Source organism: Protomyctophum parallelum, assembly GCF_964188405.1.
Source record: "Protomyctophum parallelum genome assembly, chromosome: 8".
Classification (NCBI taxonomy): Eukaryota; Metazoa; Chordata; class Actinopteri; order Myctophiformes; family Myctophidae; genus Protomyctophum; species Protomyctophum parallelum.
Window position 1 is genome coordinate 22,849,537 of NC_139703.1, and position 27,236 is coordinate 22,876,772.

General features: G+C 44.1%; 1 protein-coding gene across 2 annotated transcripts; it reads left to right on the forward strand.

Annotated features, from left to right (window-relative positions):
• The first annotated feature begins 909 nt into the window (after window positions 1-909).
• On the forward strand, window positions 910-25,640 carry mdm4 (MDM4 regulator of p53). Of its 2 annotated transcripts, XR_014569663.1 has the most exons (13): window positions 910-1,089; window positions 2,995-3,082; window positions 4,434-4,508; window positions 5,599-5,741; window positions 7,034-7,083; window positions 7,802-7,866; window positions 10,161-10,263; window positions 13,471-13,631; window positions 16,194-16,382; window positions 19,448-19,516; window positions 20,589-20,737; window positions 23,584-24,430; window positions 24,472-24,513. XR_014569663.1 is itself a non-coding variant. In XM_083771757.1 (12 exons), the coding sequence occupies exons 2-12, from the start codon at window positions 3,011-3,013 to the stop codon at window positions 24,035-24,037; spliced, it is 1,530 nt and encodes a 509-aa protein (XP_083627883.1). In that variant the 5' UTR covers window positions 910-1,089; window positions 2,995-3,010; the 3' UTR covers window positions 24,038-25,640. The 2 variants fall into 2 exon arrangements, 1 of the variants encoding a protein (XP_083627883.1); XM_083771757.1 differs by having other exon boundaries at window positions 23,584-25,640.
• The last annotated feature ends 1,596 nt before the right edge of the window (window positions 25,641-27,236 follow it).

A 27,236-nucleotide genomic window follows, 5' to 3' on the forward strand; every position in this document is an offset into this window, starting at 1 on the left:
TGCAAGACCCGTTGTACCCGTGTCAGAGTAACCATTCCACCCATCTTTCTGTGTCCCTTTTATGCCCAAATATGGAGATTTCTGTATCTCATGTCTCTGTGTCCCTTTATTCCTATGGAGTTCTGTATCAGGATTCACCGATTCAGGCATGCCCAAATATGAAGTGTTGTGATGTCAGAACAGGCCAGCTTCATATATGGAGATATAGGGATGATCAGGTCCAGATCCCGGGCAGAGGCTTTTGTGCTGGTTCTGGACAACGGTGTATCCTACAGACTCTACACCGGGCACTGCACTCCCTGTGGTGGTGTGGAATGCGTGTGTCAAATGAAGTCGGTGGGGCAAACGGTTACGCAGATCACAGACGTATAGTAAAATACAGTACAAATTTATTTTACTGTTTACTGTACAGATTTTTCTTTTTGATTTCTTTTTTCAACCCTTTTCATATCAAAGGTCCATTATTTATTCTGCATTTAATTTTGAGACATGGATTGTGCAAAGTGGGAAAACGGGATCTTTTTCTCTAGGTGGCGCTGTTGTGCAGCAGACAAAACAGAGATTCGGCGTTTGTCCGGGACCCCAAGAGTGTATCTGAGTGAGGTGGTGGTTGTAGATCGGCTATTTTCACTACTATTTAAACTTGGAATTTATTTGATTTTATTTTTATTTCTTCATGAAAAATAATTTGTTTTTAATTCAAGAAAATAAATGCTTTTTCGGGAGTGTTTTGTTTTTAAAATAATAATAAACTATTGAAAACAAAATGTAGGAGACGAAAAACAAAGAGACCCATAAAAATGTGTCCGCGACCCACAAATGGGGGTCCCGAGCCACTGTTCGGGGACCCGTATCCGGAAGTTGTGCAACCGACGCGTCATCATTTTGAATCCACCACTAGGCCAGAGCTTTGTAGTTCGTATTGTGTTGTAATAACACTGTAGCACTGTTAGCACCATTGTTAGCACGTTAGCACGCTGGCAGTCAACAGTAGGCCCACACAGTCAACCAGTAGCCGTTATAGTTACGGCCGTCGCACGCGCGCCACGATGTAGCGACTTTGAAGTAATAATAACCAATTCATTAAAGGTGAGTTATTATTATGTTCCGTTGTTGTTAGTGTTGTTTAGCGTTAGCTTAGCTACAAGCTAACTCGGCTAGCGCGAGGCTTTTAGCCACTTGTCACAGTTGTGTTATTGACGTTATGTAAACACGTGCTGTCTCGTGCGACGCACGCGCGTGTTGTATTTAACGTCAGTTAAGGTTTTATTAGTTTTGTTTTTATTTCAAACAACCCTGTGGGTTTATTTGAGCTGTTGTGGTGCTTGTATGTGGCCCTCTATGCTCTATTCATCATGTTCATAAGATCTGGCTCTGTGTTGACTTGACAGCTGCTCGTCAACGTTCACGGTGGTCTTAAACAGTGGTTTTCAACACGGTTTCACACCAAGATCCATTATTTATTTGCCATTTTAGCCACGAACCACCATTTGACATTTAGCCTCTCAGACCCAAAACCTAGAACATTTTGTTATTGTTGAATATTTTTTGTTTGATAATATTATCTCCACAATTATCAAAGCTGCATTGATATGGAAGAGAAATAACAGGCAAACGTTGATCCAAGTTACAATTCGTCAATATTCTCTAATTGTGTAGACTTCTTAATTGTAATGCAAATGTTTAACAATGTAACTCTTGAGTGTAAAACCCTTACTGTTTTTTTACAATCTTATCAATCAGTTACAGATTTATAGGGTCCATTTTAGTTCCCCAACTATCTATCTTTTGTCTGGGGACCACCTGGAACCCTGTCTGAAGGACCATTGGTGTTGGTGGTCCCCAAACCACTGGGCTAAAAAATAAATAAACGCTGTAATAAAGGTGTATTCTTTCTTTAGTATATTTCATGAATATGTAAGGTTTGGGAATGAAGAAGACATGTCTGTCTGTATGTATGTATGTATACATGTCTATATGTTTTGAAATGGAGTTTGAAAAACAGTTGTATCATTGAACCACTACCTCATAGTCATAATGCAATGATTTATATGTTCTTATGTGTTACATACATACATACTATCTATCTATCTATCTATCTATCTATCTATCTATCTATCTATCTATCTATCTATCTATCTATCTATCTATCTATCTATCTATCTATCTATCTATCACATATCGATTGGTTATATCAGTGGTTTTAAACCCTTTTCATATCAAGGACCATTATATATTCAGCATTTGAGCCATGGACCACCATTTGAAGACATAAAGCTTCTCAGACCCATATATTGTTATATACTATATATATATATATATATATATATATATATATATATATATTGTTATATATTATATTGACAATATTGTTGTCGTCATTGGATAGGATTGTAGCAGCTGTTTAACAAATATAATATGTAACTCTCTTAGAGCGTTACGGGTCCATTTGGTTTAATATTTTTTACAATCTAATAAGGGTCCATTTGGTTAACAACTCTCCCGTCATTTAGCGGGTGGCCACCTGGAACCCCCTCAAGGCCCACTGGCGGTCCCCAGACCACTGGTTGAGAACCACTGGGTTATATTGATTGATTATGGGCAAGTTTTACTAGGACTGTCACAATTATTACATGATCGCTTAATCACAATTATTTGAATTTCAATTAATTTGTCATAATGTTCATAATCGTTAAATACATTTAAAAATATCTGAAATAGCAGATCTACAAGCTTCTAAGTATAAAAATATATGTCAGTAATTTCTTAGTTTTTTTTTCTTCAGTTATTCGTCATATCTGCCCTGTGCATTTTCTTGATTATGGGGCAAACAGAAATGTATTCTTTATTCATAATGTTCAATGCCACAAACACAATTATAATGTGTAACAGATTGTGTGCTAATTAATCGCCAATTTGAAATTGTAATCGTGACAGCGGTAGTTATTACATAAATAAATGCATAATAACGTTTGTTGCACGCCTGCGTTTCAGAGCCTGCTCGTTTAATATGAGCTCTCCATCAACCCAGACCTCTGCACCAAGCTCTCCATGCAGGACCCTACCCGGGGAGGAGAGTCAGGTGAATAGTTAATTACATTGTTATTATTTAATGAAGGAATGAGTTTGGTAGTCGTGGCAGACAGTGTTATGGTCAAGGATACAACAATACTGTGCATTGGGCAGGTGGAAGAGTAAGCACCTCAATGTAACATAATCAAAATGTTGTAACATTTTGTTGTGTGTGCGTGTGCGTGCGCTAGTTGTATTCTGTTCTTTAATGAATGAACTGCCCAACTGAGGAGATCTGGCAAATGAATGTCTCCCTTCTTTTACTATAAAGTATTTTTTAAGGAGTGACAATAAAGTCTTTCTGATTTCTGAAAAGTAGGTATGAAAAAATAAATAAAGTCCCCATTTATTTGAAATCTAAAATTACACAGATTTGGCACACACCAATAATATATGTACAGGTTTGGTAGACATTTGTAGTTATTGTGGAAATCTTACTAGACCTAAATTGTGAATTGTTCTAAGCATGTATACTTTGCATTACTTAAGACAAATATATATTTTTTAAATATCTTGGACAAAATAGACAGTTTTACTATGGATGGTGTGCCCACTCTTCTGTTATCATCGTCACAACATTTACACGAGATTCCAAAGCAGTGAGTGTGAGATGCATTGCGTTGTTTTCTCCACAGGTCCGGCCCAGAGCTCCTCTGCTGCAGATTCTGTGATTCATATATTTATGTATGTTTTCTCCACAGGTCCGGCCCAGAGCTCCTCTGCTGCAGATTCTGTGATTCATATATTTATGTATGTTTTCTCCACAGGTTCGGCCCAGAGCTCCTCTGCTGCAGATTCTGTGATTCATATATTTATGTATGTTTTCTCCACAGGTTCGGCCCAGAGCTCCTCTGCTGCAGATTCTGTGATTCATATATTTATGTATGTTTTCTCCACAGGTTCGGCCCAGAGCTCCTCTGCTGCAGATTCTGTGATTCATATATTTATGTATGTTTTCTCCACAGGTCCGGCCCAGAGCTCCTCTGCTGCAGATTCTGTGATTCATATATTTATGTATGTTTTCTCCACAGGTTCGGCCCAGAGCTCCTCTGCTGCAGATTCTGTGATTCATATATTTATGTATGTTTTCTCCACAGGTTCGGCCCAGAGCTCCTCTGGTGCAGATTCTGTGATTCATATATTTATGTATGTTTTCTCCACAGGTTCGGCCCAGAGCTCCTCTGCTGCAGATTCTGTGATTCATATATTTATGTATGTTTTCTCCACAGGTCCGGCCCAGAGCTCCTCTGCTGCAGATTCTGTGATTCATATTTTTATGTATGTTTTCTCCACAGGTTCGGCCCAGAGCTCCTCTGGTGCAGATTCTGTGATTCATATATTTATGTATGTTTTCTCCACAGGTCCAGCCCAGAGCTCCTCTGCTGCAGATTCTGCGTGTGGCCGGAGCCCAGGAGGATGTGTTCACTCTCAAAGAGGTACGAGACACTGGCCTATGGATATTAATGCTTTATCTAGTGCATGTCTATCCAGTGAATATGAACGCTTTATCCAAATCAAAATCTAACTTTCTTTTTTATAGAGCACAATAAGCACATTCATAACAATCAAAATTGACCAAAGTGCTATACAGGCCACAGGGTGAGGACAAAGACATCAGTGCAACAACAACAAAAGTGAAAGTGAAAACAAACGGATCAAGACACAGACATTAAGTGCGGTTAAAGGCCAAAGAATACAAATATTTTTAGAATGGAAAGACTTTTTATATGAAAGGGAAAGCTGTTCCTAAGAGCAGCAGCCCCTACTCCTCAAGTTAGTCTCGGGAGCCTCCAACATCCAGTGGTTATGAATGTTTATCCAGTGAACTTGAATGCTTTGTTGCTTATCCTAAATGGCCCGTGCCAAAGAGGTGATTAGCTCTAGGGCTACTGTCACCTTTGTCTGAATCAGGGGCTACCAAAAGTTTGCAGCTTGAGACACAAACTTAATTAATACATTATGCCCATACAAATATATATACTTATGAAATTAGCAGATGTACAAGCTCACAGCCTGTCCCATTGCAACCTGTAGATGAGCTTAAAATGTCTTAAACATTTAAAAGTTTGTTTGGGAAAATGTCCAGAAACAACAACAGTAATAATAATAAAAGTAGTTAAAAAGCGGATATTTACTTTGGGTCCATATTTATGTGACAAAAATAATATAATATGATAAAAATAATTTTGAATTCTAAAAAAAAGTTCTGTGTAGTGTATGTGATGCAATATCTAGGCCAGTACATCATGATGTGTAGTGTGTACTGTGTTGGGTACTAGTACATCATAGGTCTATAAGTGATGCATTCTGTGTTGTGTACAGGGGGGCAGTCAGACAGATATTTTGTGAAGCCACGAAGGAAATCGGGACTTCCTGAAAGTTCATATAATGGCCTGTTGTGGCGCTGTCATTGGGCTCAAAAAACCCCATAGCTCCATAGAGGCTTCATCTTACGTCCATATCAGACCCGGAGAACGCTTTGTCCATATTTTTTTTTACAGTCTATGGTTGTGTACTACTAACTAGGTGATGCACTACCTGGGCCAGTACATCATGGGGAAGCAGCTGTACGATAAGAGCGATAAGAGCCGGAATCACATCGTCCACTGTCAGGACGACCCTCTGGGAGAGCTGCTGGAGGTGGAGAGCTTCTCTGTCAAAAACCCCAGGTAGGGCCTGTCTGTCACCATTACAGATATTAGTTGCAATAAATTGTGATTAGCACTTTTGAGTGCCGCCCGGTGGACTAAAGTGATGGTGCTTGGGTGCCGGTGATTTTAGGCAATTCCACTATGACTGTATCGATGCTAGCGAGCTAACATGACGTCCATCCTTGCTCTAGGAAACGCCAATGTTCCCATCGCGCTCACCAGATAATCAGAAAAGACCTCCTCCGAACATCGCCTATCTGGTCAACAGCACGGACAGCGCATTAGTTTCTGAGGGAAAAAGCGTGCAAAGGCCGCGACTAAAACGGAAGCTATTGAGAAACAAAATCTGAGCGAGGCAATGTTATATTATATCAAGATATCGCCTCAAGACGAGCCTGCTCGTCATGGGGACCCAGCGTCATTAATTTATAGGACAGGTGTACTCGTCGTACAGACGGATCCAAAGTGTTAAGGATTGTGTTTTTTGCATTGAACATGGATTGAACATGGAAACGAGTTGATTATGCCGATGATTAAAGCCGAGAACGGAAGCCGTTCCCTTTTTTCAAAAAATTTATCCCACGATTTTGCAACCCATTTTTTAACCCAGTGTCAATTATCTAATGTAATCCTGGGCGCTACACTTCCTCTGCCAACCTGGGGAGGGCAGCGGACAGACCTCATGCTTCCTTCTATGCATGAGGAATCCAAGCTGCTTCTTTTCACCTGACAGTGCGGAGTTTACCTGGCCGGACTTGGCACGTAGAAGGAACACGTCATTTCAACCAGTTCCTTTCCTCTCCATCAGGCACCCCGGCTGGCCAGGGGGAGGTATTTTAGAGACCAGGATCATTTCCGTTCACAAAGAGCTTTCCTTTAGAGGTTCTCCGATCGGTTTTTTGGGGACCGATCACCATTTTTCTTATGATCGGCCAATACAGATCTTGTGCGTAAGGGGAACATTTGAATATTTCCAAAATTATTAATGTCAAAACCCACGTCTCAACTGTTCCTGTGTGTGTGGAGAGGAAATGGAGAATGTTTAGGCCTGTCACAAAGATGCAAAGCAATGTTATACTATATGATTGACTTTTATACCACTTAAATGGTCGGTTTCTCCAGATCAGGTAAATTGTCATTTGGAGTGAAAATCGCCGATCAAATCAATCAGAGCACCTCTACTTCCCATGCTCCAGACTGTATGACGGAAGCGTTTGAACATTGTGGGAGGAAACAGTCTGGCGCGCGAGACTACAGTCACACCAATGCTCAGCAAGGAGTTAAATCATCATATTTATTTTATTTCACAGCCCGGTGTATGACATGCTGAAGAAGTACTTGGTTGTGCTTGGATGTACTGGTAAGAGATGCCGTCATTTATTACGTCTTAACGTGCTGATACAATATCTTATTGAAAGCAGCCAGTCAGTCAGTCAGTCATCATGGGAGATGGATGCAGATAACTAGACATTAACCCATTCTGACCTGAGATCAGATTCTAAAAATGTCAGTCGTTCTTCGATTTTTCAAAAATAGCAGACCTACAAGCTCGTGTGCGCGCCACTCGGTGGCGCGCTATGAGCTTGTAGATCTGCTATTTTTCAATAGCTAAAGCACGACATGATGTTAACACCAAAATGGGTTACCGTTCAGAATGGGTTAATGATACATGGGTATACATCTGTGATTGACCTCTTTGTTTTTGTCTTTTGTTTCCTCTTTTCTGTCGCGTGTGGATCAACTGATTCATTCTGTTTTTTTGCATTTCATCGTTCAAACCACTTTGATAGCTTATGGCCAGTTAAAAAGTATTTTCTTTCCCAATACATCATGTGTTGTTTATGAGCTATTTTTATGTGTGCAAAAAAGAGGTCATTCCTGGGAGGAATATTCTGCACCATCATTCTTAATCCCCACTCGGCCTTTTAGGGGGCGGGGGGGGGCAGCTGGCGTGGGAGAGAGTACATTGAAAGAAGGGTTAACTATAATGGAGTGTCATCATTATATTCTTATTCTTACTAAAGGGCTGAGGGGGGGTTTTGCTTTTGTCTGTTACTATGTTCTCATTTGAAATGCAGACGCTGCAGAGACTCTTTCTGTGGGCCGTGAGTGTGTAGAGGGCGGAGTGGAGGACCGCGGTCAGGTAATGCCGAAGCATGGTGCTAAAGGAGAAACAGAGCGCCTCGGCCAGAGGCCTCACCACTCGCAACCCCGAACCCTCTAGACCGAGTATAGACACCCCCTGTCAGCAGTGGTGGAAAAAGTACTCGCATATACTGCAATGCAGAAATAAAATACTCTTGTTACAAGTAAAAGGTCTGGAATTCAAAATGTGCTTGAGTACAAAAGTATTGGCATCAAAACGTACTTAACCCATTCAGGCCTGACGTCGAAATTAAAAAATGAAAGTTTTCGAAATCATGACAATTTTCCTACAAGTTCATAGCGCCACTCGGTGGCGCGCTATGAGCTTGTAGATCTGCTATTTTTCAATAGCTAAATTATAACATAATGTATGTAACCACCAAAAGGGGTTCCCGCTCAAAATGGGTTAAAGTACCAAAAGTAATCGCTATGCAGGATATCCCATTTCACAAGTTTAGGCGAGAAAAAAAAAACTTTTGAAAATAGCAGATCTACAAGCGATGCGACACATCGCATCGCTTGTATGAGGTTGTAGATTGGCTATTTTCAAACATCTGAAATGTTAGTAAGTAACTGAAGTTTACAAATAAATGTAGTGGAGTAAAAGTACAATATTTGCATTCGAGTGTAGTGGAGTAGAAGTAGTAGTATTGGAAATTGGGAATACTTCAAAATTGTACTTAAATTACAGTACATTTAGAGCCCGACATAATTTTACCTTTTCGATGACGTCAGTATCGGCGATTGTGCTGTCGATGTGTCCCATTTTTTTTTAATGTATATATAATTTTGTTCATGTCATCATCACACATTTATATATAAACAAAACAAATATATATAGAGACAGTCTACAAGCTCACAACACTTTGAAATGTTGTGAGCTTGTAGTCATTTTTTAAATGGGCCATAATATAAGTTTAATTAAGATCCATGTAGGCGTTCTTTTATAATAGCAAAAAGTGATCCATTCTTACTTACAATACAACTTACAATATAAGTTGCTTTATAAGTTACATGTCTTTTTTTAATTAGACATTTCATTCTCAAAATATCGGGTCCGTTGGACCCAAAAACATGTCATCATGGGGTCGACCGTCGGGCTCTAATAATAATCCAAACAACAAACGGTCCTCTTTATTTAGGCTTGCGTGTGGTGAGGTGGGTCGCAGGCCTGCTGTCTCCGTTGGGGTGCAGCTTCTGTACAGAGTTGCACCGTCTCTGTACTACTAACCCCTGTCACGTGGTGGTTCCCGGGGGTCCGGTGGGACCCCCACCGGCCCCTAGACCACACTGACAGGGGGGCAGAGTCACTGTCTCTGTCTCTCCAGAGTTATCTTCTCTGCTCCGATCAAGCCGGGGGATCACAGTTCCTGATCTCAAATTACCTGTTCCACTCACCCTACCTACGTACCTACAACTGAACTGTCCTGTTCCCGTGACACCCACCTACCCACCCTACCCACTCCTACACCTTCTATCCACTCCCCTCACACACACACACACACCACCAACAGAACACCACACCCTTTTTTTCATAGGTCTCCATTCAATCTTGTTGAGCCATATTCTACTGCTCTTCAACCAGCTCTACTTTTCTGTGAAACTTTAATTATTGCATGTTTTATGTTTGTCTTCTTGGATCATATCAAATAACATAGCATTTTTTCCCCTTCTACCTATAACATAATTTTCATTATCGCTTTGGTCTGATCTCTGGTCTTTGCCCAAGAGAGTTAAGATCCAAAACCAGACCAACATTAACATATTTTATTTGATTCCACAAAATACTGATGGTAATTGTAGAATGCTTATTAGTCTTACTGGCATGCATGTCCTTAGAATTAACTGCTTCAGGCCTCCCTGCAAAACAAAGGTTTTCCAGTAATGGCGTGTGTGTGTGTGTGGGCATGTCTGTTATTATAACAAACATCTTGTAGTCGCAGATGTAGGAAGAATGGCTTACTATAGTTTCTTTGTCCAATCCAAATCTGTCCACATGCGTTTCATCTCCATGATTGAAACTTTAATACGTTTCTCATCTGTCTTCCTGTAACCTTCCTCTCAAACTGTCTCTGCTTCTCCTCTACTACTTCTCCTCGTCCAGAAACATTTACCCATCTATGCCCCAAGCCTCCCTCCCCCTCTGGCCCGCACCCCGTCCACCCTGTAGCCAGTGCCCCCTTCCCCAAGAGGTGATGTTGAGCGTGGAGCTGTGAGTCCCCCTAGTGGCCAGTCGTAGCTCCTGTCCTCTGATCGTCTCTTCTCTGCCTTGTTCTTTCCTCGTCTTTCCAGGTGTTTGGAGGTGTGGCAAAAGCAGGGTTGGAGGCGGGCCTTAATAGGCCCCTCCTCCACCTGCAAACCCCCTCCCAGAGACGACCCCGGGACCCTGATGAGGGTAAGCGCGATTGCACACACACACACACACACACACACACACACACACACACACACACACACACACACACAAGCAGTACTATTCTTAACATTCTAACCATTTTTTTGCATGAGCATATCAAACAATGCTCTTTGATTAATCACTTACGATCTAGATAATACATAATTGGACACATGGATTAAAGTTCTCAGTCGCCACCACAATTTCAGTCTTTTAGATTTTATAGAAGTCTGCATGTCTTCAATGGAAGCATGTCATGCAGCGAAAACAGCTAGACTCTCTAAACCAGTGTTTCCCAACCTTTTTTGTCCCAGGGAACACTTTTCATAGCCTAAAAATCTCGGGGCACACCTAGATATACGGTGTGTGTGTGTGTGTGTGTGTGTGTTAGGGCATTCATCAAAAAATCGATTTATCGATTTATCGATAAATTATCACGAGTCGACTCGCAGCAGAAGCGAGTCGAAAGTTGAGCTTTTTTTCCTCCCCTTTTTTCACTGCATTCAGAACTCCCCCTTAATTAAAAACCAAATGCAGCTGTGTAGGCTATGTGGCTCTCAGCGCGCGGTGTCCCACTATTGAGACTGGCTGAAGTCTGTTTGAACTGCGCTGTGTCAGAGAAGTAACAGATAGAAGCACGCAAACGTTACCCCCAAACGATATCCCCCTCACCTCCGTGCTGTAAATATAACGTCTGTGTTCCCGAGGCTACATTCATGCTGACGCAATGACTGTCTGTTTCTGGCTAAGCTTTACGCGCAGGGCACATGAACCTCTCCGTCTCCGGTCAGTGCGGGTTGTTGTTTATTTGCATGGCTCAGAAAATGAGTAACAAACTAAAATGAGAACGTTATCGAGTTGTGGAGGAGGAGGAGGAGAATAATAATGTTATATCTCTTATTGTGTTCTCGGTGCTGCTGTTGCGCTGTGTGCCAATACCACTACTTTACCTGGATAACATCATCTTTTCATTTTGACATGATTCACATGAAATAATAATCCTGTACCGGAACCGCGTGTAGCGTTTGGTTTCAATAACGCGATCGTCACAAAATAGCCTACAGCTGCTGCTGCTAAAGATACCAAAGATTGGACATTTTTAAACGACGCAAAACTTAGAATTCCCCTCTTGCGTACCAGTGCCACGTGTCCCGCGGACCGGCACCGGTGTTTGGGAACCTCTGATATAGAAGATACATGCACTGTGACTGTGTCATATTGGAGAGGCCACTGAATGCGCAGACAGTGCTTTGTTTGACATGCTCCGTATTTGAGCGCGCGGCAGCTCCACCCGCCCCTGTTAAATCCCCCCCCCCCCCCCCGCGGTGTTGTGGTTCCGTATGATAATTTAGCTTAGCACACAACAGCTAGGAGGATGCAGCAGGCTGCTGCCGTCATGTTTAACAATATTTTGCGCAATTTATGTCCCCGAATTTATGGATATGGACTTATGGCTCCATCGATGCCTCTTTCCTTAGTAGAAGTAGAACTTTAACGTGTTGCTGACTGTTTACCGTCACTCTCACAGACTACACAGAGTGCACTGTCTCCGCCTCCTCTCTCACGCACACACACACCGCCTCCTGGCCGCTGCAGACTCAGAGGCTCTGTGCAGACTCAGAGTGAGACCCCGATATTTATTTATCGCGTTAACGCAGCCGATGTGCCCCGAGATTATTAGGCTATGAAAAGTGTTACTTTCGGTCAAATCAGGCGGCACACCTGGACATATCAAACGGCACACTAAAGTGTTGTGGAGCACAGGTTGGGAAACACTGCTCTAAACGGCCTGTAAACAACCTATCTGTGACTTCTGTGTATCTAGACTCTGGATGGCCTGTAAAATAACCATCTATCTATGTATCTAGCCTCTGGATGGCCTGTAAAATAACCATCTATGTATCTAGACTCTAAACAGCCTTTAAACTAACCATCTATCTATGTATCTAGACTCTCTAAACAGCCTGTAAACTAACCATCTATCTATGTATCTAGACTCTGGATGGCCTGTAAACTAACCATCTATGTATCTAGACTCTAAACAGCCTTTAAACTAACCATCTATCTATGTATCTAGCCTCTGGATGGCCTGTAAAATAACCATCTATGTATCTAGACTCTAAACAGCCTGTAAACTAACCATCTATCTATGTATCTAGTCTCTGAATGGCCTGTAAACTAACCATCTATCTATGTATCTAGACTCTCTAAACAGCCTGTAAACTAACCATCTATCTATGTATCTAGACTCTCTAAACAGCCTGTAAACTAACCATCTATCTATGTATCTAGACTCTCTAAACAGCCTGTAAACTAACCATCTATCTATGTATCTAGACTCTCTAAACAGCCTGTAAACTAACCATCTATGTATCTAGACTCTAAACAGCCTGTAAACTAACCATCTATCTATGTATCTAGACTCTCTAAACAGCCTGTAAACTAACCATCTATCTATGTATCTAGACTCTCTAAACAGCCTGTAAACTAACCATCTATCTATGTATCTAGACTCTCTAAACAGCCTGTAAACTAACCATCTATGTATCTAGACTCTCTAAACAGCCTGTAAACTAACCATCTATCTATGTATCTAGACTCTCTAAACAGCCTGTAAACTAACCATCTATGTATCTAGACTCTCTAAACAGCCTGTAAACTAACCATCTATCTATGTATCTAGACTCTCTAAACAGCCTTTAAACTAACCATCTATCTATGTATCTAGACTCTCTAAACAGCCTGTAAACTAACCATCTATCTATGTATCTAGTCTCTGAATGGCCTGGAAACTAACCATCTATCTATGTATCTAGTCTCTGAATGGCCTGTAAACTAACCATCTATCTATGTATCTAGACTCTCTGAATGGCCTGTAAACTAACCATCTATCTATGTATCACGACTCTCTGAATGGCCTGTAAACTAACCATCTATCTATGTATCTAGACTCTCTGAATGGCCTGTAAACTAACCATCTATCTATGTATCTAGACTCTCTGAATGGCCTGTAAACTAACCATCTATCTATGTATCTAGACTCTCTGAATGGCCTGTAAACTAACCATCTATGTATCTAGACTCTCTAAACAGCCTGTAAACTAACCATCTATGTATGTAGACTCTGGATGGCCTGTAAACTAACCATCTATGTATGTATCTAGACTCTGAATGGCCTGTAAACTAACCATCTATGTATGTATCTAGACTCTCTGGACGGCCTGACGCGTTCAGCCTGTAAACGAGCCAAGCTGGATGTCACGCTGGACGACTGGGACCTCTCCGGCCTGCCCTGGTGGTTTCTGGGTAATCTGCGCAGTAACTACAGCCGGCGGAGCAACGGCTCCACGGACATCCACACTAACCAAGTAAGCACACGGACATACACACTAACCTAGTAAGCACACGGACATCCACACTAACCTAGTAATCACACGGACATCCACACTAACCTAGTAAGCACACTGACATCCACACTAACCTAGTAATCACACGGACATCCACACTAACCTAGTAAGCACACTGACATCCACACTAACCAAGTAAGCACACGGACATCCACACTAACCTAGTAAGCACACGGACATCCACACTAACCAAGTAAGCACACGGACATCCACACTAACCTAGTAAGCACACGGACATCCACACTAACCAAGTAAGCACACTGACATCCACACTAACCTAGTAAGCACACGGACATCCACACTAACCTAGTAAGCACACTGACATCCACACTAACCTAGTAAGCACACGGACATCCACACTAACCTAGTAAGCACACTGACATCCACACTAACCTAGTAAGCACACTGACATCCACACTAACCTAGTAAGCACACTGACATCCACACTAACCTAGTAAGCACACTGACATCCACACTAACCAAGTAAGCACACGGACATCCACACTAACCTAGTAAGCACACGGACATCCACACTAACCTAGTAAGCACACTGACATCCACACTAACCTAGTAAGCACACGGACATCCACACTAACCTAGTAAGCACACTGACATCCACACTAACCTAGTAAGCACACGGACATCCACACTAACCTAGTAAGCACACTGACATCCACACTAACCTAGTAAGCACACTGACATCCACACTAACCAAGTAAGCACACGGACATCCACACTAACCTAGTAAGCACACTGACATCCACACTAACCTAGTAAGAACAGTCACTTGTTCTTCTTTTCTGCTTTGAAAATGTTATCATTTTAGGGCAAGGCAACTTGGCCCTTTGGTGTCGTCAATTATTTTAGAGATAAGATCGAAAAGGAAGCACGCACATCTCCAGAAATTCTGCAAATATACGTACAATGAAAAATAAGGGTTGTCCACATACTGTGTATCTGCTCCCAGGAAAAGTTATTTAGGTAACTACTACTGTTACCTAAATAAAGGTAACAATCTTTTTCATCAATTATTTTAGGCCATGAAATACAACAGTGATTTTAAGTCTATGGACATAATTAATTGAACTTCAGGGTTAAGAGTGATTTATCTTTAATATATTATGAAATAACAATAATACAAAAAGAGCTGTTTATGTATAAAAAAAAACAGCACAAGAACCCCTTGCTTAGATTATGTTTTAAGAGGTCAGAGTCATGAAACAACTGTTTATTCCAGGTTAGGCTACGATTATCCTAGCCAAACGGCCGTTGTTGCCTTTCAAAGGCACAAAGGACTTCCCAAGTCTTTCACACCTTCGTCCCGGGAGGGTGAATCTGTTCCCTCGCTTGCTCCAGTACCTCTAGTAGATGTCATCTCCATTTGGCAACAATGTACACAAACCTGTCTGCACAATCCTCAAGGTCGTCTGTGTTCTAGACAAGTTCAACATTCACAATCCCCAAGGTAGTCTGTGTTCTAGACAAGTTGAACATTCCGTTCCTGTTTGGTCACTCCGGCTCTGAGGAGGCGTGGCTGTTGTAGCTAAATTGTTTGAATTTGTGTTGAGCCCAAAACCTTCTCTGACCTTAAGAAGAAAGCAGTAATGACACCAAAAAATTAATTGAACTTAAAATATTAAGCGTTCGTTTATATGAATACATGCTGTCGCTGCTGTCGCAGCCCCCACACTGTGGAACAGCATTCCCCTCGCCGTTAGGTCTGCGCCCTCCGTTGAGTCTTTTAAATCACAACTTAAAACATTTTCATATTCACAAGCCTTTGAATCCCCGACATGATCTTGCACCTTTCCTTTCAGATTACTTTGTCCTATTTGCCTGTTCTATTGTTGATGTCTTCTGCACTGAATTTTACTGTATTATATTGCATTGCACTGTACTATATTCTGCCTTGTGAAACACAGATAATTGTTTTTAAATGTGCTATATAAATAAATTAGATTTGATGTCGTTGCTGTCGGGCAGAAACCTATTATCTCCATTTTTTTTAAGTTGTTTTGCGTTTTGTACATTAACACATTTATTGCACGGGTTATTTAATCCATTAACCCATTCTGACCGGGCACCCATTTTGGTGTTGGCATCATGTTATGCTTTAGCTATTGAAAAATACGATACGAGCTTGTAGGTCTGCTATTTTTGAAAAATCGAAGACACTTTTAGAATCTGATCTCAGGTCAGAATGGGTTAATAATGAAACTGTCAGGATGTAATAGACATTTTTAGAATCTGATCTCAGGTCAGAATGGGTTAATAAAATGAGCCCAGCGTTCCTCCGTTGCGAAGTGGAACTATGGAACCAAATTTCGGTGGTATGGTCCCGCATGGAGGGGTAAACAAAGTAACAGTCGAATTCATCAAATCAAGATCAAATTAATTCATTATCGCCTCTTCGCCTGCCAGTAGTTGCCGGGGTCCCATAAACAAATAACGCACTTCGGAAAATATGCCAGGCTGTTGTCCGCTGTTAAAACACACCCTAACCCCAACCCTCCCGTGCTGCAGGAGGACACTGCCGTCGTGTCGGACACCACGGATGACCTGTGGTTCCTCACCGAGGCAGACAGCGAGCAGGTGAGCGTGGAGATGAAGGAGGAGGAGGGAGGAGGAGGAGCCGGGAGCGGAGGAGAAGGAGACACTCTGCTGCCTGAGGATGAGGAGACCCCGGGGAAGGAGGAGAAGACTGATAAAGAGGTTAGGACCATGTCATCTCTCAGGACAGTTTGTGCTTAGGGTCGGCAGCACCACTGCCCTAAACATTAGGGTCAGCACCACTGCCCTAAACATTAGGGTCAGCACCACTGCCCTAAGCATTAGGGTCAGCACCACTGCCCTAAACATTAGGGTCAGCACCACTGCCCTAAGCATTAGGGTCAGCACCACTGCCCTAAGCATTAGGGTCAGCACCACCACTGCCCTAAACATTAGGGTCAGCACCACTGCCCTAAGCATTAGGGTCAGCACCACTGCCCTAAGCATTAGGGTCAGCACCACCACTGCCCTAAACATTATGGTCAGCACCACTGCCCTAAGCATTAGGGTCAGCACCACCACTGCCCTAAGCATTAGGGTCAGCACCACCACTGCCCTAAACATTAGGGTCAGCACCACTGCCCTAAGCATTAGGGTCAGCACCACTGCCCTAAGCATTAGGGTCAGCACCACCACTGCCCTAAACATTATGGTCAGCACCACTGCCCTAAGCATTAGGGTCAGCACCACCACTGCCCTAAACATTAGGGTCAGCACCACTGCCCTAAACATTAGGGTCAGCACCACCACTGCCCTAAGCATTAGGGTCAGCACCACTGCCCTAAGCATTAGGGTCAACACCACCACTGCCCTAAGCATTAGGGTCAGCACCACCACTGCCCTAAGCATTAGGGTCAGCACCACTGCCCTAAGCATTAGGGTCAGCACCACTGCCCTAAGCATTAGGGTCAGCACCACCACTGCCCTAAACATTAGGGTCAGCACCACTGCCCTAAGCATTAGGGTCAGCACCACCACTGCCCTAAGCATTAGGGTCAGCACCACCACTGCCCTAAACATTAGGGTCAGCACCACTGCCCTAAGCATTAGGGTCAGCACCACCACTGCCCTAAGCATTAGGGTCAGCACCACCACTGCCCTAAGCATTAGGGTCAGCACCACCACTGCCCTAAGCATTAGGGTCAGCACCACCACTGCCCTAAACATTAGGGTCAGCACCACTGCCCTAAGTATTAGGGTCAGCACCACCACTGCCCTAAGCATTAGGGTCAGCACCACTGCCCTAAGCATTAGGGTCAGCACCACCACTGCCCTAAGCATTAGGGTCAGCACCACTGCCCTAAACATTAGGGTCAGCACCACTGCCCTAAGCATTAGGGTCAGCACCACTGCCCTAAACATTAGGGTCAGCACCACTGCCCTAAGCATTAGGGTCAGCACCACTGCCCTAAGCATTAGGGTCAGCACCACCACTGCCCTAAACATTATGGTCAGCACCACTGCCCTAAGCATTAGGGTCAGCACCACCACTGCCCTAAGCATTAGGGTCAGCACCACCACTGCCCTAAACATTAGGGTCAGCACCACTGCCCTAAGCATTAGGGTCAGCACCACTGCCCTAAGCATTAGGGTCAGCACCACCACTGCCCTAAACATTATGGTCAGCACCACTGCCCTAAGCATTAGGGTCAGCACCACCACTGCCCTAAACATTAGGGTCAGCACCACTGCCCTAAACATTAGGGTCAGCACCACCACTGCCCTAAGCATTAGGGTCAGCACCACTGCCCTAAGCATTAGGGTCAACACCACCACTGCCCTAAGCATTAGGGTCAGCACCACCACTGCCCTAAGCATTAGGGTCAGCACCACTGCCCTAAGCATTAGGGTCAGCACCACCACTGCCCTAAGCATTAGGGTCAGCACCACCACTGCCCTAAGCATTAGGGTCAGCACCACCACTGCCCTAAGCATTAGGGTCAGCACCACCACTGCCCTAAGCATTAGGGTCAGCACCACCACTGCCCTAAGCATTAGGGTCAGCACCACCACTGCCCTAAGCATTAGGGTCAGCACCACCACTGCCCTAAACATTAGGGTCAGCACCACTGCCCTAAGTATTAGGGTCAGCACCACCACTGCCCTAAGCATTAGGGTCAGCACCACTGCCCTAAGCATTAGGGTCAGCACCACCACTGCCCTAAGCATTAGGGTCAGCACCACTGCCCTAAACATTAGGGTCAGCACCACTGCCCTAAGCATTAGGGTCAGCACCACTGCCCTAAGCATTAGGGTCAGCACCACCACTGCTCTAAACATTAGGGTCAGCACCACTGCCCTAAACATTAGGGTCAGCACCACCACTGCCCTAAGCATTAGGGTCAGCACCACTGCCCTAAGCATTAGGGTCAGCACCACCACTGCTCTAAACATTAGGGTCAGCACCACTGCCCTAAACATTAGGGTCAGCACCACTGCCCTAAACATTAAGGTCAGGCTCCTCGTTGACAAGACGCACCTCAGCTGTGCTGAACTGAAGTGACTAACTAGAAAATGACTGAAGACTATGATATTTACTGTGACTAGGGTAAGCTTACATTTCATATCACTAACACCATGTATCAGAGACATGAGACATGGAGAGTGACAAATACTACCACCAACAAACATTCTGAACACCAGGTGGCCCGATAAAATATCAAATGCCAGCCTGTTGGAGGAAACCAACCAAAACTCCATCAGCCAGGATGTGAAGAAGAGAAAGTGGGGGTGGATTGGACATACCCTCCGTAAACCTACTGACAACATCACTAGGCAAGCACTGGACTGGAACCCACAGGGCAAAAGAAAAGTGGGGAGGCCAAAACAGACCTGGAGAAGATCAGTGGAGAGTGAGGCAAAGACGACCGGATTATCGTGGGCCCAGCCGAAGAAAACTGCTCAAAACAGAGTCCGATGGCGGGGTGTGATTGTGGCCCTATGCTCCACCTAGGAGCCTACAGGAATAAGTCAAGTAAGTCAACACCATGTAGTGAAAACTCCTGTAACTGTAACCAGGAGGGGAAAAAATGAAAATTATGAATCCATTTTGAATCATTCATAACGGGAATCGCGACTATAATTTGAATAATTTTTTTTTTACACCCCTAGTTTTAGTGGTTAAAGGAAAAGGCTGTGATTAACCCTGCCTTCAGAACATGGATGCTACGTGTTAGTGGTTAATGGAAAAGGCTGTAATTCAAATGAATGATTGTGTGTTTGTAAAGATGGCCGACGAGCCAGATGAGGACTCCCAGTGTCTGAGTGACGACACAGACATAGAGATCTGTACACAGGTAGGTCAACATTAGAGCAGGGGTTTTCAACTGACTGTGAACCAGGGACCACCACCCTGACTTACTTAGAATCAACCTGGGGACCACTGTTGTGTTGGGTGGGGATATGGGCTAAGATTAGTGCTTTTGTAACACTTGCTATGCAATGTATGCATCCCATGTGTATAAATCACACTGTTTCTCAACCAATGGTCCATTGATGAGATGACCGCTAATAATTTCCTAATAATATGACTCAATAGAGCGTCGCAGTCCCGCCCCCTCGAGAGACCCGGAAAATATATCCCTGTTCATTTTCTACATAGACTTTTCAGAAAGTATTTATTTAAAGACGTTTACGCCGCGGACAAAGCCAACTCTTGTCGTGACAAATCATGACAATAAACACAAAGTTTTGGGCCAAACAAAGCGGCAGGTTACAACACTTTTTTGTTTTTTTCTTTGTAATTATTTGTTTGGTCCAAAATATTGTGTTTGTTGTCATGATTTATCACAACTCGAGTTGGCTTCGTACGACGCTTAAAAGGTCTTTAAATAAATACTTTTTAAAATGTCTATGGGAAAAATGCATTGGGATTAATTTCCTGGGCCTAGCGTCGTCATGAAAGGGGGAGGGACTGCGACGCTCTATAATGACTCAACCAGACAATCCGGTGCACTTTCCCTTCTTGAGATTCTAACTCCCTTTGTTCTGTTGAATTTCTTGACCTTCAACTCCAAGGTCATCATAGGTCGCCAGGTCATTCAGTTCACTATTATTATTATTATTATTACCGTTTCCAGTGGAAAGACATTTAAAAAAAATCAACAAATCCTTACTATTATTACTAAATGGATGGTCAGGGACCACATGCAATACTTCCAATGACCACCAGTGGTCCACAGACCAAAACAAAAAAAAACTACGGGAGCTGGGATGGGAGTGGGAGTAATTCTACCAGGAGTGGGACAGGAAGGGACGGCTGCGGGGAGGCACATGGACTGAAACAATGCTGGCGCTAAATGTAAGAGTTAAGACTTTGCTGTCAAAATGAATACTCTGTGTGTCTGTGTGTGTCTGTGGTCCATTCAGGACGCGTGGCAGTGCACAGAGTGCAGGAAGTTCAACACACCTCAGCAGAAGTACTGCGTGCGCTGCTGGGCTCTGCAGAAGAACTGGTACAAGGACGTCCCGCGACTCGTCCACTCCCTGTCTGTCCCTGACATCCCCGTCTCTAGCAGGTAGGATGTCCACTCCCTGTCTGTCCCCGACATCCCCGTCTCTAGCAGTGTAGGATGTCCACTCCCTGTCTGTCCCCGACATCCCCGTCTCTAGCAGGTAGGATGTCCACTCCCTGTCTGTCCCCGACATCCCCGTCTCTAGCAGGTAGGATGTCCACTCCCTGTCTGTCCCCAACATCCCCGTCTCTAGCAGGTAGGATGTCCACTCCCTGTCTGTCCCTGACATCCCCGTCTCTAGCAGGTAGGATGTCCACTCCCTGTCTGTCCCAGTCAGACATCCCCGTCTCTAGCAGGTAGGATGTCCACTCCCTGTCTGTCCCAGTCAGACATCCCCGTCTCTAGCAGGTAGGATGTCCACTCCCTGTCTGTCCCAGTCAGACATCCCCGTCTCTAGCAGGTAGGATGTCCACTCCCTGTCTGTCCCAGTCAGACATCCCCGTCTCTAGCAGGTAGGATGTCCACTCCCTGTCTGTCCCAGTCATACATCCCCGTCTCTAGCAGGTAGGATGTCCACTCCCTGTCTGTCCCCGACATCCCCGTCTCTAGCAGGTAGGATGTCCACTCCCTGTCTGTCCCAGTCAGACATCCCCGTCTCTAGCAGGTAGGATGTCCACTCCCTGTCTGTCCCCGACATCCTCCTCTGCAGCAGGTTAGAATAGTTACTCCGTGCCCACATAGCCTTAGGTGGGGTTGGCTGAAAGGGCCTTTCTGTACCCCTATACCCTCTATACTGCCTCCCCCTGACCAGGGTTCCTTCCACGTCCTCATGCATTGGAGGAAGCATGAGGACAGTCTGTTGCTCTCCCCAGGTTGGCAGAGGGAGTGTAACGCACTAGACAATAATACTGGGTGAAAGAAATGGGATACGAAAAAACTGTGTTGAAGTGGTTAATGATCCAAATCTACGAAGTAACTAAGGTTTTCAAATAAATGTAATGGAGTAAAAGTACAATATTTGCATCTGAGATGGTAGTAGTGGAGTAGAAGTAAAAGTATTAGGGATGCACCAATATGGAAATTCTTGGCCGATGCCGATGTTTAAAATAACAATTTAGCTGATAGCCGATACTGATACCGATTTAAATGTTTAATTTGTTTTTGTTTGTTTTTATTTCTCCCTTTTGTGCCAGAGAAACAAATACATATTCAATGCAAGAAATAAATGTTCAGAATCTACAGCTTGGTAGACTACAGATAACCAACATAGTCAATGCAAAATGTATGCTTATCGACAACAAATAAACATCGGCTGCTGCCATCGGTTAACCCATTCTGACCTGAGATCAGATTCATACGAGGTTTCCACTGGACACACACTGGTCTGATTAACCCATTCTGACCTGAGATCAGATTCTAAAAATGTCAGTCGTTCTTCGATTTTTTCAAAAATAGCAGACCTACAAGCTCGTAGCGCGCCACTCAGTGGCGCGCTACGAGCTTGTAGATCTGCTATTTTTCAATAGCTAAAGCATAACATGATGCTAACACCAAAATGGGTTCCCGTTCAGAATGGGTTAATGTCAGTTTGATTTGCCAATACCGATATTGACCAATACCGGCAACATCGTCCGATACAGATTATGTGGCCGATACAACGGTGCATCACTAAAAAGTATTGAAAAATTGGAAACACTCGGCTAAATACAAATGCCTCAATTTTTTTCTTAAGCACAGTCAGGGCTCCAGACTAACTTTTTCACAGGTAGCACTGGTGCCACCTACGTTTTCAGTTGGTAGCGCCACCAGATATTAGGTAGCATCAACGTTTTCTTCGTATGACCTTATATAACACCAAGGCTATAGCAAAGGTTTTCTTGGCTGAAGCATAAATTCCTTAAATTAAGCATATAACATGGAATATTTCTCACTCACACACATTCTATACGAAATTATTATAATGAATTAACCCATAGTGCATTTTTCCATATAGTTATTATCATTTGGCTATATGAAACAGAAGTGAGACACACCCCTTACTTCTGCATTGGCATGTTAAACCTAATGGCCAATAAGGATATTTAACACTTTGCTCCTGTCTTTTCTTTATATAGAATGAACATGTGAAAGCTGATGTGCTTTTATTGTGAAGGGGAACGTTTCTAAACGGCTCAGCCTGCATATTTCCATGTGCTGATCTACAAGCTCACAACGTGTGGTGGACACGACGCGTTGTGAGCTTGTAGATCTGCTATTTCCAGCATGCAACACCACGTCGTACGACGAAGAATATACCAGGTTTCACGTGGGAGATGTATTTTGTTCGAGGCGATCATGTATGTACCTGGCCTGCACACAGCGCTACTACGCAAAACAACAAGCTATTGGAAGCTATTTTTCAACAACAAGTTTACCGTGTTTGGGGACGGGGACGAGGCGCAGTCCCCCGTATGTTCTGTGTCTGCTGTCTCCGTAGATTCAGCTACAGCAATGCACAGCATCATCATCCCAGTTGTAAAATGTGTGCTAAGTGTACGCTCCAGGGAAACTTAAGTGTACAGCTGATGCTGAAATCTTTGTTTCGTTTTTTCCGGGGTTGATCAGTGAGCGCGCCGCCGCTGTTGCACTCACGTGTGTCGTGTGCAGACCGGTGCAGACAGACAGGCAGAGAGAGGGAGCGAGAAAGAGAGAGGAATGAGAGAGAATAAAGTAATATTTTATTATCGCGCTAATGCCCGTGTTTCATGGTTGAGACTGGGAGTGAAAGCAATAAGTAGCACCGGTGCGACCTCGTTCAAATTTAACTCGCACATTAAGAAATTAAGTAGCATATACTTAATAGATCGCACGCTGGAGCCCTGAGCACAGTACTTAAGCAAATGTTACTTTCCACCACTCGCCTTCCGCAGCTCCGCCGCGGCGCGCAACGATGACGACGACAGCGACGCCGACAGCGACGAGGGCGTGGACGTGCCGGACTGCATGCGAGCTGCGTCCGACCCCATCATCCTTCCCTCCCACTCCACCGCCGACCGGCCCCTGGCCTGCACCATGACCGGGGGCAGGGGCCGGGGAGGGGGTTCCCTCTCCTCCGGGCTGTCGTCCAGGGACGAGCAGCAGCTGTCGGGCGGCGAGAGCCAGGAAAGCCTGGGGATGGAGGTGGGGGAGTACGCCAGGCCCGACGCCCTGTCGGAGCCCTGCAAGCTGTGCCGCGTGCGGCCGCGCAACGGGAACATCATCCACGGGCGCACGGCCCACCTGCTCACCTGCTTCCCGTGCGCCCGCAGGCTGCACAAGTTCCAGGCGCCGTGCCCCGGCTGTGGCAAGATCATCCAGAGAGTCATCAAGATTTTCTTCCTTTAGTAAAAAAAAAAAAAGACAACCCCACGCATACATACATAGTTACATACACACGTACATACAGTAAATGTATGGCGTCCAAATTATTATTCGACCGTACGGATGGATTCTTCTCGAATCCTTTTGTTTTTACCAGGTAGATCAATTAGCATTTATTTTTTTAACCCCTTTCGAGCAAACCCTGGACTCATGCAATAGTTGCACTCGTCTAACACACTTAAGAAAACAAAATCGTACATGAACTCGCTCAAATTAGCACCGCCGTTCGTACATTACACAATCTCCGTAAACACAGTCGTACGTTAAACGCACTCAAATTTGTTCACGCTTGGTTGCATCACGCACTGCCTCTGAAGTGTACCCGGGTACAACCTGAGACATCACACTGCCTCTGAAGTGTACCCGGGTACAACCTGAGACATCACACTGCCTCTGAGGTGTACCCGGGTACAACCTGAGACATCGCACTGCCTCTGAAGTGTACCCGGGTACAACCTGAGACATCGCACTGCCTCTGAAGTGTACCCGGGTACAACCTGAGACATCACACTGCCTCTGAGGTGTACCCGGGTACAACCTGAGACATCGCACTGCCTCTGAAGTGTACCCGGGTACAACCTGAGACATCACACTGCCTCTGAAGTGTACCCGGGTACAACCTGAGACATCGCACTGCCTCTGAAGTGTACCCGGGTACAACCTGAGACATCACACTGCCTCTGAAGTGTACCTGGGTACAACCGGAGAGGGACATCACACTGCCTAGTCTGAAGTGTACCTGGGTACAACCTGAAGTGTACCTGGGTACAACCTGATAGAGACATCACACTGCCTCTGAAGTGTAGCCGGGTACAACCTGATAGAGACATCATACTGCCTCTGAAATGTACCCGGGTACAATCTGAAGAGTATCCGGGTACAACCTGAGACATCTGGTGTTTGAGACGTTTTAGTTTGACCACATTTCACAGAGAACACGAGGTATTTATTTATCTATTTATTGGTGGGCCACTTAAGAAGTGTGTGTGTGTGTGTGTGTGTGTGTGTGTGTGTGTGTGTGTGTGTGTGTGTGTGTGTGTGTGTGTGTGTGTGTGTGTGTGTGTGTGTGTGTGTGTGTGTGTGTGTGTGTGTGTGTGTGTGTGTGTGTGTGTGTGTGTGTGTGTTTTCTTTGTCATGATGAAGGCTTTTTATTTTATTTTTTTATTAACGTTGTCGAGTCACTTACATTATTCAGCATGTTGTTATTATTATTAAGTATGCTAAGCTGTTGCTCCTCTTAATCTAAGTTGTTTCCAGGGTAGGTGAATGGTGCCATAAATGTGTTCGTTTCTTTTGTGCCATTTCTTTTAACCAGACTGGTGAAACTCCGGGCCTCTTCACGCTTTGCAGTTCGGATACAGGATAGGTGGGCACTAGGGACATCTCAGGGCACCTCCATGTAAAATTGTTTATTTTGTCCAAAATGTTAAAACATTTAATATTTGAAAGATGATGTGAACATGCACAGTACATCATTATCAGACTTAATTTGATCCTACAACATCTTGTTTATGTCCCAAAATGACTGGATATACAGGTTTTGTAGCAATTGTAGAAATATTAGACCTTCTAATCATATATAATTTACTTTACTTACTTTACGGGGCGGCGGTGGCTCAGGGGTAGAGTGCCTGGATGGTAACCGTAAGGTTGCCAGTTCGAACCCGGGCTCCCCCAGAGTTACTGTCTAAGTGTCCTTGAGCAAGACACTGAACCCCTAATTGCTCCCGATGTGCTAGTTGGTGCCTTGCATGGTTTCCGCTGCCATCGGTGTATGAATGGGTGAATGTAATGCACAATCTCTGTAAAGCGCCTTGGATAAAGGCGCTATATAAATGCACCATTTACCATTTACCATTTTACTTTACTTAAAAAACTATTTCCAAATATATTATTTTGGATTAAAAGAACCCTAACCGCACCAATGCAACTCCTTGCAACAAAACTGTTCTTAGGACATGTCACACCAATGCAACTGTCATTGGGGATAATGGTTTCATGCAACTACATGCAACTCGAGTTGCATGGCGAATCATTGGTGCGGTTAGGGAGGGCTTAAGACCGAAGTGCCCACTCTTCCTTGGTGCCCATCTCACATATCCTGTTACCGGCGGTTATGTTCTCGTTCCTGACGGTTAGCAGAAGAAGAGTATTAATTTGAAGCTGTTTGTGCACTCATGGCTTCCTAGAGTCTTCTAGGCCAGGGGGCCTTCAACAGGGGGTCCTCACCGTAGACTTATATAAAGGCTAGATGGCACAAGGCGGAGTCTCCGGCGTCGTTCACCGGTGGCCATCTTGCTACAGTGAATTTTGTATGCATTATCATCTGACGTTTATAACAAACCAAACAGTTTGAAAATCGGTTTAAAATTTAGCAAGTTGTGGTTATTTAAAAAGTACATGTCCCATAGACAATGTTATGAATGGGTGAGCTACCTGAAGCAAGATGGTCGCCACGTGGCGATGTCGCTCTACATTAGCCAGCAGCATGGGCGAGCCATCTATGGTCCTCACTGAATTGGCCCCTTTTCCACCTAAATAACTTTGGTTCTAATCTAGAATTGGTTCCGTTCTAGATCCTTGGAACCTTTTATGGTGCTTTCACTGAATGTTTTGGTTCCAGTTCCAAACCATGTGTTGGGGTTCTGAACCGATTAATTTTCTGTGGAAACACAAACTGCTTCATCTCTCTCAGATAAGGGGTCCCTGCTTCATCTCTCAGATAAGGGGTCCCTGCTTCAACTCTCAGATAAGGGGTCCTTGGCCTGAAAAACCTTGAAGACCTCTGCTTCTAGGCTTTAAAGACTTCATTCACGCTGATGAAGAAGTGATGCTAAAAGACTAAAATGCTGTATTTTCAACTGAAAAACAAGGCGTCCACGCAGAAACATTTTGCATGGCACTAATTTTCGCCAAAGTATAATTCCAGCTCGCCCTTGTCAGCCCAGTTTTTTTTTTTTCCTACATGCCTTTTTGTCAACATGGGTGAATGTATAATTCATTATTGTCAACACAAGCTCGGTGACTTGTTTATTTCTGTTTAAATATGTAGGATTATAATAACCAGCTTGAATAACTGCACATCTGAAGAAATATTTACTATATTTATATCTTCAAGGGAGTATAAATGGTCTAGTTAATGTATATTGGATAATTAGCTGCC

What these genes read in the sequence shown, in the direction of transcription:
- mdm4 (XM_083771757.1), top strand. Translation starts at nt 3,011, where the DNA reads ATGAGCTCTCCATCAACCCAGACCTCTGCACCAAGCTCTCCATGCAGG. An exon ending in TTCTCTGTCAAAAACCCCAG is followed by an intron (nt 5,742 to 7,033) that starts GTAGGGCCTGTC and finishes TTTATTTCACAG; the next exon opens with CCCGGTGTATGACATGCTGA. An exon ending in CGGACATCCACACTAACCAA is followed by an intron (nt 13,632 to 16,193) that starts GTAAGCACACGG and finishes CCCGTGCTGCAG; the next exon opens with GAGGACACTGCCGTCGTGTC.